General features: G+C 44.8%; 1 protein-coding gene across 8 annotated transcripts in view; it reads right to left on the bottom strand.

Annotated features, from left to right (window-relative positions):
• Positions 1–12,817, bottom strand: part of TTC12 (tetratricopeptide repeat domain 12) — a 44,753-nt gene that overhangs the window by 5,006 nt on the left and 26,930 nt on the right. For 7 of the 8 annotated variants that reach the window (XM_083588590.1, XM_083588595.1, XM_083588593.1 and 4 more), the window contains 9 exons: positions 12,010–12,098; positions 10,829–10,997; positions 7,687–7,779; positions 6,914–6,977; positions 5,864–5,998; positions 4,101–4,205; positions 3,151–3,219; positions 2,262–2,363; positions 64–163 (listed from right to left, as the gene is read on the bottom strand). In XM_083588590.1, coding sequence (XP_083444716.1) covers positions 64–163; positions 2,262–2,363; positions 3,151–3,219; positions 4,101–4,205; positions 5,864–5,998; positions 6,914–6,977; positions 7,687–7,779; positions 10,829–10,997; positions 12,010–12,098 — 926 coding nt within the window. Of the gene's footprint in view, positions 1–63; positions 164–799; positions 1,010–2,261; positions 2,364–3,150; positions 3,220–4,100; positions 4,206–5,863; positions 5,999–6,913; positions 6,978–7,686; positions 7,780–10,828; positions 10,998–12,009; positions 12,099–12,817 lie in introns of those variants that run through there. The other variant, XM_083588597.1, reaches the window with a different exon arrangement.

The raw sequence follows: 12,817 nt of genomic DNA, 5'->3' as shown, positions 1-12,817 counted from the left end.
AGACAGCAGAGATCCCTGTCTGTGGTCCTTGCCCCAGATCAACTCTTAGCAGCCAGCACTTACTTTTATCCAGCTTCACTATCTCTTCCTGTGCCTCTTGGCTACTTTTGGCACAAACAGCCAGGATTTTCATTGCATAGCCATGTGTGATCTGCCCATCTGCCTGGATTGGAGTAAAAAAAGAGGCATCCATTAAATGTCTAGTTATGCACTCTGGGGTTCGGAAATATACGACAAGGCCCTCAGTTCCAGAAAGTTTATGGGTGCTTTATGACAAGGCAGCAAATCATGGGGTATTTAGGCATTCTGAGAGTAATAATTTTCTTCCATCTTTAAATATATTAGCTCCTAATTATGCCCAGACAATGCCTCATAATCAGATTCAAGCTCTAACACTACAACAGTCTGTGACCTCTAACAGGAATATGGGCGCTCCCAAGAATATGCAGTTCTAATGATGCTTCTTATGGTTCATTTCCATACATGAATTGCTGATAAGGGAATAAATCCATCCAAGGGATGGCTTCACTGCACACTAAACAGAACGTATAAAAGGTCTCTTTTTTCAGCTTTCATAGGTACCCGGACCATTTTCTCTGGGCCGAAACATTATTTAGAGGTGAAGAGCTAAGGCCACGGAGTCATCCAACACTCTGTAAATTATTTTCCTTCCTCTCTGCTCCTGCTAAATTTTGCTTTTCATTATCTTATACTTATTCATTATATTCTATTCATTATATTATGCATGCAGTAGCCTGCATGGGTGAAGATGGAATGGTGGCAAAAGTGAGCACTGACCTCATTGCTGCCATGCTAAGATGCCAAAGGAATGCCTAGAATTCTTCAAATGGTTGCAGACTGGATATGCTGGGAGTGAGGCACAGCAATGCTATGAATCTCATGCAGTTTCCAAGCATCCTTTATCTGCTGTGACTCCATCCAGGCATAATAGTTACATTAAGAGGTGAGGTATCTCAACCTCCTCACTAAACTACAACTTCCGGGATTCCTGGGGGAGGAAGCGGAAAGCAGTGAGAGTATCATTGTAGGTGGGTGCACTGCTGCCTCTCCCCTAGTTTTAAAGGACTAAGATGTATTCAGGGCACCTTCCTTCTATTAACTCCTTCTTTTAGATTATAAGGCTGAGGACAGCAGCTATCTTATGTTCTTCTTTTTCAGCAGAAGAGGGTGGCAAAAATACTATAAACATTATTGGAAAGAACACTGCCACACTGGAGGAAGGGGCAGCAGGGGGAGGACCTGAATAGTAGTGCAGGTAGTTGGGCAATCCCATAAATTATTTCTAAGGTGTATATATACTAAGGAAAGGTTGGGCCTATAGCTCAGTGGTAGAGCACATGCTTTGCATCTCATGCAGCAGGTGGCAAGATAGACTTTGGGAAAACACTACCAATTCAGAACTGGCAAATGCTGGGCTAATGCTGGGTATAAATAAATTATTATCATTATTATTATTATTATTATTATTATTATTATTATTATTATTATATTATTATTATTAATCTGCTCCATTACAGCAAAAACAGCAATGAGCATAGCCGCCAATGTTTCCCTTTTTTTAAGGGAAATTCCCTTATTCCAAATAGGATTCCTCGCAAGAAAAGGGAAAAGTTGACAGCTATGGCAATGAGTACCAGGCTAGATGCATCAATGTTCTGATTCCATATAACTTCAAGTGTGAACATTTTCAGGAAAGAAAGAAGAGAGACGCCTATAATAAGCAACCCTAGTTTCTGTATAACCAGAGGGTCCATTTTGCACCCAGTGCTTTTTGCTTCGGATTTAGTATAAGGCAGGGGAAGGGCTGCAGCTCCTTTGCATGCAGAAGGTCCCAGGCAGAACCATAACTAGGAGGCGGTGGGGGGGGGGCTAGCCAATTTTTTGCCCTGGCTGAAGCCTCCAGAGGGGTGCCATTGAGGCTCCCAGCCTGTGTTTGTGTGTGTGTGTCCACAAATACACATGGGGGAGTGCCAAACTGGGTCTGACCCAGGTGAAATAAAGCCGAGTTTCACCCCTGGTCCTAGATTCCATCCCCAGCATCTCTAGGTAAGGATGGGAGAGAGCTCTGGCTGAAATCCTGGGCAGCCACTGTCAGTCAGTGTAGATATCATATGACTCTGTATAAAGGCAGCTTCCTATGCTCCTATAGCCCAGGTTCAACTATACTTTCATTGTACAGGGCACTGCCATGAAAACACTGACTTTCTAGATGTTATAGAAACCTGAAACTGGCGAATTACCTTGAGAAATCTGATCATTTTCCTCACCACGCCATCTTTTATCGCCTCTTCCTGTGCCTCTGGACTTATTGGCAGGATGTGACTTAAAAGCCCAACTGCTCGCTTAAGGAGAAGAAATTTGGAGGTGGCGGTAAGAGAGAGAAGTTGATTTCTCTTCTTTCAAAAAACAAGCTATCATATTTGTTCATGTCATGGTCCTTTGCTAGAGCTGACTGGACCTTTTACTTTTATATATTGCTGGATAGATACCGTCAAGGCAGAAAATAAAACAGCAAGCCAATACTAAACATTTATTATCTGGAAAGGAAGCTCATCATGCCTGACAAACTGTGGCTCTTCGTTTTGGTATTAATCTGAGACAAAGCATAGCTCAGGCTATAGGAGGACAACTCCTATGTTTATTTGTGCTTCAGTTCCCAAGCTAAAATCCTTAGTTAAAGCCAGAGTGGAATGGCAAAGGCATCATGGTTGGGAGCAAAGAGAAGTGACTCCCAAGAAGGAGGAGGATTCACCAGTTACATACTGCTACTTCATTTCTGAGCCATAATCCTCTGCAGGCAGCCTGTGGGCATTCCAAGCTAGCCCCTGCTTCTTTCCTTCCCACTGCCTTTGCCCCCAAACCTTTTTCTGCTTCTGGCAACATCCCAGTCCCAATCTGCATGCTTCCTCAAGAGACGATAAGAATAGACATAAGAGCATTATGTAGGCAATTTATAGCCCTCTCTTTGTTAAAACCAAAGCCAGTACAACATTATATAATACATAATATACATATATATAATTAAACCTCAATAAGAAAACAAATTTACATCACAGCACTGTGAGAGCAACAAAACACATTCATTTAATATTAATTCTACCACTTTCCTTCAACTCAAGTACCACTTACTGTCACAATTCTTCCCTCTTTACAGTCAAAGAGGGACATGCATTTCCCAGAAATCTCTATGGCAAGATCCTGAAAAGAACCAATAAGGTGAGAATGTCAGCTGAGAACAGAAGCTTAATTACTGCTCCTAATTACTGGATTAGCAGGAAGGCCCCTCTGAGGTATGACATATAACAGTGCTCTAAGTCACAGGGCAGTAAATTTATACGTGGACTGGACAGTTTTTGATTCAGATCCCTTCTCAGTGACAAAGCTTGTCACTACAGACTGCATCCAACATTCTCCGTCAGCTAAGTGCAAGGACTTATGTACTAGCAGACCAGTGAGTTTTAATGTAACACAACAGAAGAATGCAACAGCTGCACCGGAGGAAATTCATTGAACAGCATAATATGCCACCTATTGTGTAACCAAATTACCAGCAACCTGCTCATATATTCTCTTGGCAACAGCGTTCCACTGGCCCAAAACATTGAACAGTGAAACAAGCAAACAGCTCAGTGACTTTTAACTCCGTACTATACTACTTTAGATACAACCCTATGTCTCATCCCAACTTATGCTGCCCTCTCCTTTTTTCTCAAGTGTCATGTACATGGATGATGCAGTTGTATAATTTTAAATAACAATTACAGTGGACTCATGTGCAATTGCAAGAGCCAAAAGCCTGATTTTGGCAAGTTATAGAGGTGCAGCCTCTCCAGAATTTAGATGAAGTTCCTGGGTGTATCCGTGACAAAAAAAAAAAGAGGTCACTGGCTGGTGCACCTGTCCTTAGGAATTGGGGGTGGGTGGGTATAGGGGCACATTCTGGGAAAGTAAAAGACTACACACAACTTCACAGCTACAGTAGTAGAGGTGGGAAGGCTCACAAAAGGTATTAAATTCAATTCCACTTTGGGAAACCAACAAATCAACTAAAGGATAGGTGAGAGAGCCCAACACTTTACCTGAAGGAGCAAATTGGGTTCCAAAGAGAGGTTCATCATCAGGCCAAGCAGTGCATAGAGACACTCTGGGTATCTGGTGGCCTTGCCTTTGTTCCAGCACTCATCCTTCACAGGGAGAAGACAAAATAAGCACACTAGGATTTCACAAAAACTGTTGAGGTATGTGGAAATCTCAGTGTCTGGGGCTCATAGCTTCCTCATATTTCCTGCTCCAGGGACTATGCACTCCCCTTTTGGTCACTCATTGAATCTGACCACTCCTTGGGGCAGGCAAAGCACATGTTTTTACTTAAGAGGTCCTGGGTTCAGTTCCTGGCATCTCCAGATGAAAGGATGAAAAGGAGAGCCCTTGCCAATTACTACACAAGCATTAATGGACTATTTGCATCAATGGTCTGGACTCAGTATGAGGCAACTTCAGGTAGTTAGTTACATGAGACCATAACACCGTCGTAGATCCAGATAAGACAGTATGATGCTATTAAAACAGTGACAGGTTGTTAAAGGAGGTCATCTTTCCACTGCAACAGGAAAGGAAGATTTCTGGTTGGGCTTCCTTTCTAAGTTGACTCTCTCCCCACCCCATTCCAAAGGTGAGATTCCAAACTTCTACTTGTGAGGAATGAAGTTTATTTTCTGAAATGGTTAATGCTTTGGGAGAGTATGGCTAAAGCAAAAGTGACTTAAGTTAATGCTCTATAGCAAGGGTCAGCAAACTAAGGCCCGGGGGCCAGATGCGGCCCCCCTGGCTCGTAAATCTGGCCTGCGGACCCTGCCACCCACTTGGTCAGTCCCCCGCGTGCTGTGGACGCCTTGCCATGTGGGGACTGAGTTCCATGATGCTGGCACGGCTTCTGGGCAGGCAGCGACGCTGGCGCGGCTTCGGATTGGCCGCAGGAAGTTCCTACAGCCAATCCAAAGCCTCGTCATCCGTGCACTGAAGTAAACCCAGCACGGCCATGGACGGAGAGGCCAGCAGGCTGGCAGCGGGACTGGGCTGTGCCATGGGCATCATGATGGGTGCATCGCGGGGCTTCAGGCAGAGCTTGGCGCACCTGCTGGCCCCACGCCTGACACCCGGCTTGGCACTGCTGCTGGTGGCACGCTCGGCGGCTGCGTTGGAGCAGCTGGTGGGTGAGCTGCACACCCCCTGTCTGGTGCTCCGCATGCGCGGCCTGCCTGCTGACCTGGCCTCGGATGATGGGCCACAGTGCGTGGTGTACACCGCCTGGGAGCTCCGCGGGGACGGGCCAATGGGGTGGCTGCTACTCATCAACAACGCCGGTGAGCGGGTGCCACCTAGACGCGCTCCTGAGCGTGTGCAGAGTGCATTCCTCCTCCAGGTCCGGAGGCAGCTGCGGGACCGGCTTGCAGGGTATTTATATTTTTCAAAATATAGTCCGGCCCCCTACAAGGTCTGAGGGACAGTGGACTAGTCCCCTGATGAAAATGTTTGCTCTATAGGGTCATTTCAAAAAGCCACATTTAAAAAAATGACTCTGAAGCTTTGTAACTGTGATTGCATCAACATTTGGGTTTGATTATTATTGGGTGGGATATGTCTTAGCAGCTCAATTTTGCATTCAGTATTAACTTTTGTGTTTTATTTAAGAAGCAAGAATTAAATATTGAAAATAGGGCAGCACAATAGGAGAAGCAAAGGTAGGAATAGGAGAAGGAAGCAACCCCAGCCCATACAAGATGGGAGGGGGCAAACCCAGCCAATGCAATGGAGAGCATGCTGCCAGGTCACACCTACTCACCAGAAAGCTCAAACAGGCCTGCCAGCAATCTGGGCTTTCAGTCATCTGCATTCGGATGACCACGTCTGAGCACATGTCTCCCATGATGGCAATGCAATGGGCGAGGCCCAGTTCGTTCAGTGTCTCAGCAGAACTCTTTTGAAACGAGTGAAAACAGGTTGGGACAATGTGAATTTTCTTGTATATCCACCCATAATACTCCACAACCAGACTAGAAATTTTAGAAGATTCCCTCTCTACTGAAAAATAATCCTTCATTCTATCATTACAGTATTTGGAAATGAACATTCCTGAGGAAATGCCAAATCTCTATGGGGGCAGTCCTGAGATCAGCAGAAAACAATCCAACAGTGTAATTTTCTTTTTAATGGAAATGGCTTCATCAAGCTGTTATGAGGACCTCATGCCATGTCCTTGTCGCTCAACTCCAGAAGCAATGGAGGGATTTCCAGGGCTGCTGCTTAAAACAGCTGAATCCCAGTGTGCAACACTAGCCATGAACAAACTCTTTCCCCATTGCTGAGGACAAAAATGGATGAAGCACTGATGAGGGACAGAAGCACCTTGGGAACCTAAACTTCTATCTGAATTGTCTTACCATGATTTAGTATTTGTAAAAGTACTTAAAAACAGATTCAGGATCCCTTTTCATGGATCCAGAGAGTCAGACTCCATGGTGATTCCTGTCTCAGTGCACCAGAGTTAGGCACAAGGGTATGGCAAAAGAAAAGCAACTGCCTAGCTTACTCAAGACCCAAACTCATCATGCCCACCTGCCACCTTCACAATCCCTCTGACAAATCTGGAAATTCAAAAAGGGCTTCAGGAAACATCCAAGCTACCCATTTGTTTTTTCTTTTTCCTTATTCAGCCTCTAATTATTTCCAACTTTTCATCCTGCCTATCATCTTCCAGATCTATGTTAAGCATTTCAGCTTTAGCTGTAAATAATCCCTGCAGAAATTTGAAATGAAACAAAGCTGCAGCATACAAAATGGACAAAAACAATGCTTTGCAGCAAAATTCAGCAAGAGAGAGAGGTTTTCTTACCAGTAATTCTATGAATAGTGGCAAAGCCTCTGTGGAGAGTTTGATACGGCACTGAATTTTGAACCTGGTAACAAAGTGAGACTGATCTTTAGACCTTAAGAACACAAAAGCCTGCTGGATCAGGCCAATGGCTCATCTAGTCTGGCATCCTGTTCTTACAGTGGCCAACCAGATGCCGGGGCTCTTGTTCTTCCACAGATGACTGGAGGGACATATTAAGCCTGCCAAGCCTTTCCAAACAGATGCCCAAACCTCTGACTCAGTGTCATAATTCACTAAGACAAGATATGGTGATGAACACTAACTGAGATGGCCTTGAAAGAGAAACAGACAAACTCATGGAGAAGAAGGCCTTCAATGGATGCTACTCATGATGGCCCTATGGAATCTCCATTGTCAGAGACAGCATACCAGTGCCAGACCCAGGTGGGCTCGTGTATTCCAACATTCTGCTTCTCCCAACAACCAGCCAGATACCTCCAGGAAGGCCACAAGCAGGGCTTGAAGTCCAGGGCCTTCCCTCATTGTTGCTCCCCAACAATTGGCAGGCAGCAATACATTGCCTCTGAACAAGCAAACCTCCATAAAACTATTCCAGTCAAGATGACTCTTTAGAGATTTGCATCTTAGTGGTTGCCACCTACGTCTTCTCAGACATAGGGTGCAAGCCCTGCCTTGTTAAAGCAGTCTACAGTTTAGTCATGAATGTCAGTATTCAGTAAACTCCCAAAGCTAGTTCTGGATGAGGAAGGAATCTAAGAAGGGCAGCTTACTTCTCCTCTGGGACTAAGCTGGTCAGCAATTTCAAGGCACATCTAGCTCTGCTGTCAAAAACCTTGATGAAGGACATAAAGATGTGTAGCCACCTGAAAAACAAAGCCAAACATGTCTTGGGTCAGCGAGATAGCAGAGGTAAGCAAGCAGGGTAGAATCCCAATTGGGCTGCTTAAACTTTGGATTTGCATTCCAAGTCACCTTGAATTTTTATTTGTACTAGGCACCTAACAAGAGAGGGAGAGGGAGAGAGAGAGAGAGAGAGACAGAGAGAGAGGTGAGGAGGGAAGGAGGGAGAACAGGACTAAGTTTTAGTGAGTTCTTATCACTGAAAGGAAACAAACCCAAGCTATACTCAAAGCAATCACTCTCCCAATGAAAACTATCAATCCAAGTATCTCTGATGCACCTTCTTTCACGCTAAGAAAATCACATGAAATAGCTAGAGTGGGTGGGTGAGACAAGCAATTCATTGGCGTAGACAGGCAAATTATGTCATCTGGAACAGTAAACGGTCAGTGAAGTGTTGGGTCTTTTCTACAGAAGTGGACAAAGGAGTCTGACTCACCAAAATATAGCTGCATTATGAATAGAAATTCTATTTTTTAAAAAATGTATTTGCCTCAGTGTTGGAACTTCATGTTATAAAATGTTGGTACAAGTGTTAGAAATGTCTTTTGTTCCTCTGTGATTTCAAAATGATGTATTTAAACTTATGTCATTCTTCAACTGGGGGGATTGTCCAAGTTAAAAACCGCAAATCGAAGCGGATTATCCCTTTTGCACACATTTTTAATGCTGCACAGTGGCACTATAATCCTAGAAGTTATTGATTCCAATTTCCAAATCGACTAACACAAGCTTAAAACTAAAAAAATATTGATGCAAGGTCCAAATGAAAAACAAGAGGAATGCAAGTGGATCTTTTTCTCCAAGATCAAGTCAATAACTAAAATCTGTCCTGATTGCAGTTGGAAACACATGCTTATATAAGCAATTGTAGTGATATGTCTGGTATCTTAACTGCAAAAATGTGCTTCAATATGAGGTTTGCCACATTTTGCAAAAGTAAGAATTTTATGTCACTTGCGCTTGACTATCTGAGTAGCATCAGTTAAGTAGCATCAGGTTAAAAAAAGTGTTTTCCTTCACTCCTAGCATTTCATGCACTGGCTTAACAATCAGGTTGTTAGCACAAAATGTCATCTCTGTCCTGTGTATTATAGTCCTAATGAGAGCAATGCTCTCAGACACACTGGATAGACTTTTAAATCTCTTGAAGAAGCAGCAAGAGAGAAAGCAGCTGCAGCTCATTCTCTCCCTGGTCCTGACATCTGCCATAGCTGCAACGTGGCACACCCAGAGAATACAGCAGCTATGGTAGAGCTGGGAGAGAATAGATAGGAATTCAGTCTGATGCTGTCTTGGTGGCTCCATCACCCTCAACCCCAGAAGAATAGCTTTGAGTCCTGAACGGCTGCAAATACATCTACACCTCACCTTCTGCTAACCTTTGCAAATTGCTGCTCCATCCGCCATGTAGGGCTATGGAAAAGCTAGACAAGCTTAAACCACACTTTCCAAGCAGGCAAGAGCACAGCCTTTTACCATGATACCAGGTGGGACTTCTTCAACACACTGAGCTGCCTTTTAATTCCTGGCTAGGCTTACAAACAATGCAAAACAGTGAAGTATTTTGCTTTTAATTACACCACTAAGATGTCATTTACCCCAGAGACTGTGTTTTTCTTGGAGGGAATTTTCCTTATTACCAGCAAACTTATTACTGTGGGTGGGGAGACCCAGGGAGATTGACGTGCGTTTCCCCAAAGAAATTAAGGAGCAGCCATTTTGCTTCAGCTTGTCTATAAGTGCTTTGCCACTTCTGAGCTCTGGTGCCCAGCAGGAAGGAGCTACTGCTGAAGGAGGAGGAAGAAGAATCTCCCTACCCCCATTCCTTTTCCTGCTTTCCACCCAAAGGGACAGCCTTGGTGTGTACGATTGGATGAGAACAGGGGTGGGGAGCCTCATGCCCAGGGGCCAAATCCAGCCCTCCGGGCCTCTCTGTTTGGCCCTTGGAACTCTTAGAGAATATGTCCCCCTCTTCAAGTGCTTAACTGTGACTATGTCTCTTGCTTGCCTGGATGGAGAGAGGGGTGAGAGAGATACAAGGAGGCAGGCAGGCAATTCTGGTGCTTGTGTGGCTAGAATGTACCCTTCTGTCGCACCTATTATTCTGCCCACTTTTGCCTCAAGCACCCCTAACATGTGGCCCCTGAAGGCTGCCCATGAGGGAATGTAGCCCTCAATCTGAAAATTGTTCCCCACCCCTCAGTAAGTGGCTGCTTGACAAAACACTGGAAAGTGAAGTGCAAGCCCCAAGGCCAAATGCAAGATTCTTCAGAAACTGGAAAAAAGGAAGTCAAGTCAGACTCAATGAAGACAAGCCCAATTCCCAGTCCAAAGGCAAAAGATGCTGAAGGAATGCTCCTCGAACTTTAAAAACCAAGGTCCCATTTCAAGCAGTCTGAGAAGCTAACACTTGGACTGAAAATACGTAGGATGCTTATTGTCAGGGAACTGCCATCGGAGCTAGAGGCGGAGGGAAGGCTCCAGAGGGATGCCGGAGAGGGTCCCAGTAGGGAGAGAGGCAGCCCATCTGCTGGGGAAGGAAATCAGCGTAACACCAGTGGAGAAGGGGGGCAGATGGGGGAATCGGAGAGGAGGCTCCAAGACTCCTTGCCGGAGACCAGCGGAGAGAGTACAGGTACTCCGCTGCCCACACCCTTCCTGTGCAGAAGACTTCCGTGCAGGGAGAGTAGGAGGAGACTTGGTGTCAAAGAACTTCTTTGCTGGAAGAAGTTCAAGAAACGCCCACTGACGGATTCTGCCAGCGACTGAGACAGCCACGGAGCTAGAGGCTGTCCAGCCAGAAAGGGTTCAACCAGGTAACCTAGCCAGGAGTGGCGGCAACTTACGCACGAGCAACCCCTAGAACCATTACACTTATATTGCTCGTGATCTCAGCTTCAGAGACTGAGCCCCAACATGACTGTTTCAGCCCCGACAATTTTTCCTGCTCTTCCTTGTTTCTGCAGAAGGACTGGGACTGCTTAAGCAAGCCAGGTTAAAATGCAATACCTAGTTGTGTCCAGGTGTCGGACCAACAGGATCCTCCCATTCTCTGTTTCTGCATAGAGAGAAAGCAGGGCTAAGCACTCTTCTTGGATTTCGGGCACCTCAGAGAGCAACAGAGAAGGAAGTTGCAGGTTGACATCAGGATGAGTGAGAAGCAGGCGCTGGTTCTCCTCTGGAAAAGAAAACAAGAAAGAAAAACAAGAAAATTTCAGCTTGCTCCACCAGGTGCTCTGAAAGTCTTTTGTCAGCAATTTTGTCTCTGTTCCAAAATCACTCAGCTATGTGAGCACTGCTCTGTCATCTGCTTGAGGGATATGTCTGTAGGAGTAATGTAAAAGGAAGAGTGTTCTGTCTGCACTCTCCATTACTCCCTTTCCCTCCCTCTCTCCTCCCTCGTGCCATTTCTAAAGGGCAAATTATATATCTCATTCATACATGAGAAGCAATTCACATGTCTCTTTTAGTCCTACCTTTCAAGCATCACTGGAGGACACAAGAAGTGCAGCTTAAGGCTTAATTTGAACAACTTCATGCTCCAGAAACTTGTCTAGCTTATTTCTCTCCACCATCTTTTTGAAAGTCCATTCCCTAAAGAAAGAAACCTCTGGTCCCTCTGGCTGTATCCTACAACCATCTCATTTCTGAGAACATGCCTTCAGAGAAAGCTTGGCGCTAGCTGGACTCCTTTGTCTAACACAAATGTGAGACTGAGCCATGTCTAACCATTTCAATCTGGCACTGACACATAACTTAAGTCAAGGATTTTCAGAGCCACATGGACACAAAAGACAATAAGATGATGCAAAACCTCTCCCCTGGGGTAATCTTGCTACACCACTGCCATTATTAACTGCAAAGGACTATTAGTTATTAATAGCTAAGAAAGTGCTCCTGAGGTCCAAGCACAAGCAAAGTGGAGGCCAAGGTGGGAGTTCCCAGAAGTAGGTTGAATATAAAAAGTTTAATGGGCAGAAGCTTTGTGAAGGGCCTTAGGGAGTTGTTAGTGGGAAGTCCAGAGGCTCACTGCTAATGCTGTACTTGCCGTAATTACATTTGACCTGCAAATCTTTGTTGCAGGATCTTGGAAAGATGAGCACTCGCAGGAGTGAATCACTGAAAACAATGCTTCCAAGCAGAGTCAAAGCCGTATTCACAATACATTAACAATAATTGTTGTTGATTACCATTGTCTTTGCAGGCTGCTTGCCACAGAAGGAGAATGGAAATAAACAGCTCCACTTCATCAGGGGATTTTGTCTTCGTGTGGAAAACCCTGGAAAATAAACCGGTTCATTAAACATCAAGGAGAGGAGAGGGGCAGGTCCCAGGAGATGTGTTGGTCCCACAGAATAAGGAAACATGAAGCAAGTGAGGCACAGCCTTTTGTTTGGACAAACTGGGGTTTAAAACATTGGTGCAGGCTTTTGAATCACGAAAGGTGCTTTCTCAGGCTGGATGGTGCCCAGCCAGGCCATGTATTTTTTTACACAGCAATGTTCTGCTGGCAAAAAAATTGTTCCCCCCAAAATGCGACTCAGGGCCACACTAGCAGAGAGTGCAGGATTTTATCTGTCTACTTAGAAAGCAAAAACTGATGGTCTGTCTCAATATAAGGCAGCTCCTATGTTCTTATACCTCAGTTCTAAGCTTTAACATTTCTCCAGGTGCCTTACAAGAGGCCTCCTGTTTTCTCCCAGAAGGCCATTAAAAGATTCTTCCCATCCTAATGGACTGAATCACTGTGGACTTCAAGACACCATTCAAGTTACTATTACATTTTGCACAGACGGCTTTTGCTCGCATTCACTCATTCCACTTACAGCTCCCCTGGATCTCTCTTTGTTCTGTTTTCCAAAAGAATTAAAAAGAAATCAGCAGTGAACAAATGTCTTTGATCTCCTCCAGGCATCAGATTTAGGCAGCTGAGAGTAGCACTTAAAGTCACCAGAGTTATTGCTTTTCAAGAAGTACAACTTAGCACATTGCAAAAAT

This window comes from Podarcis filfolensis, assembly GCF_964270895.1.
Source record: "Podarcis filfolensis genome assembly, chromosome: 15".
Classification (NCBI taxonomy): domain Eukaryota; kingdom Metazoa; phylum Chordata; class Lepidosauria; order Squamata; family Lacertidae; genus Podarcis; species Podarcis filfolensis.
The sequence above is the reverse complement of the archived record's forward strand: the minus strand, read 5'-3'. Positions and strand labels throughout refer to the sequence as shown.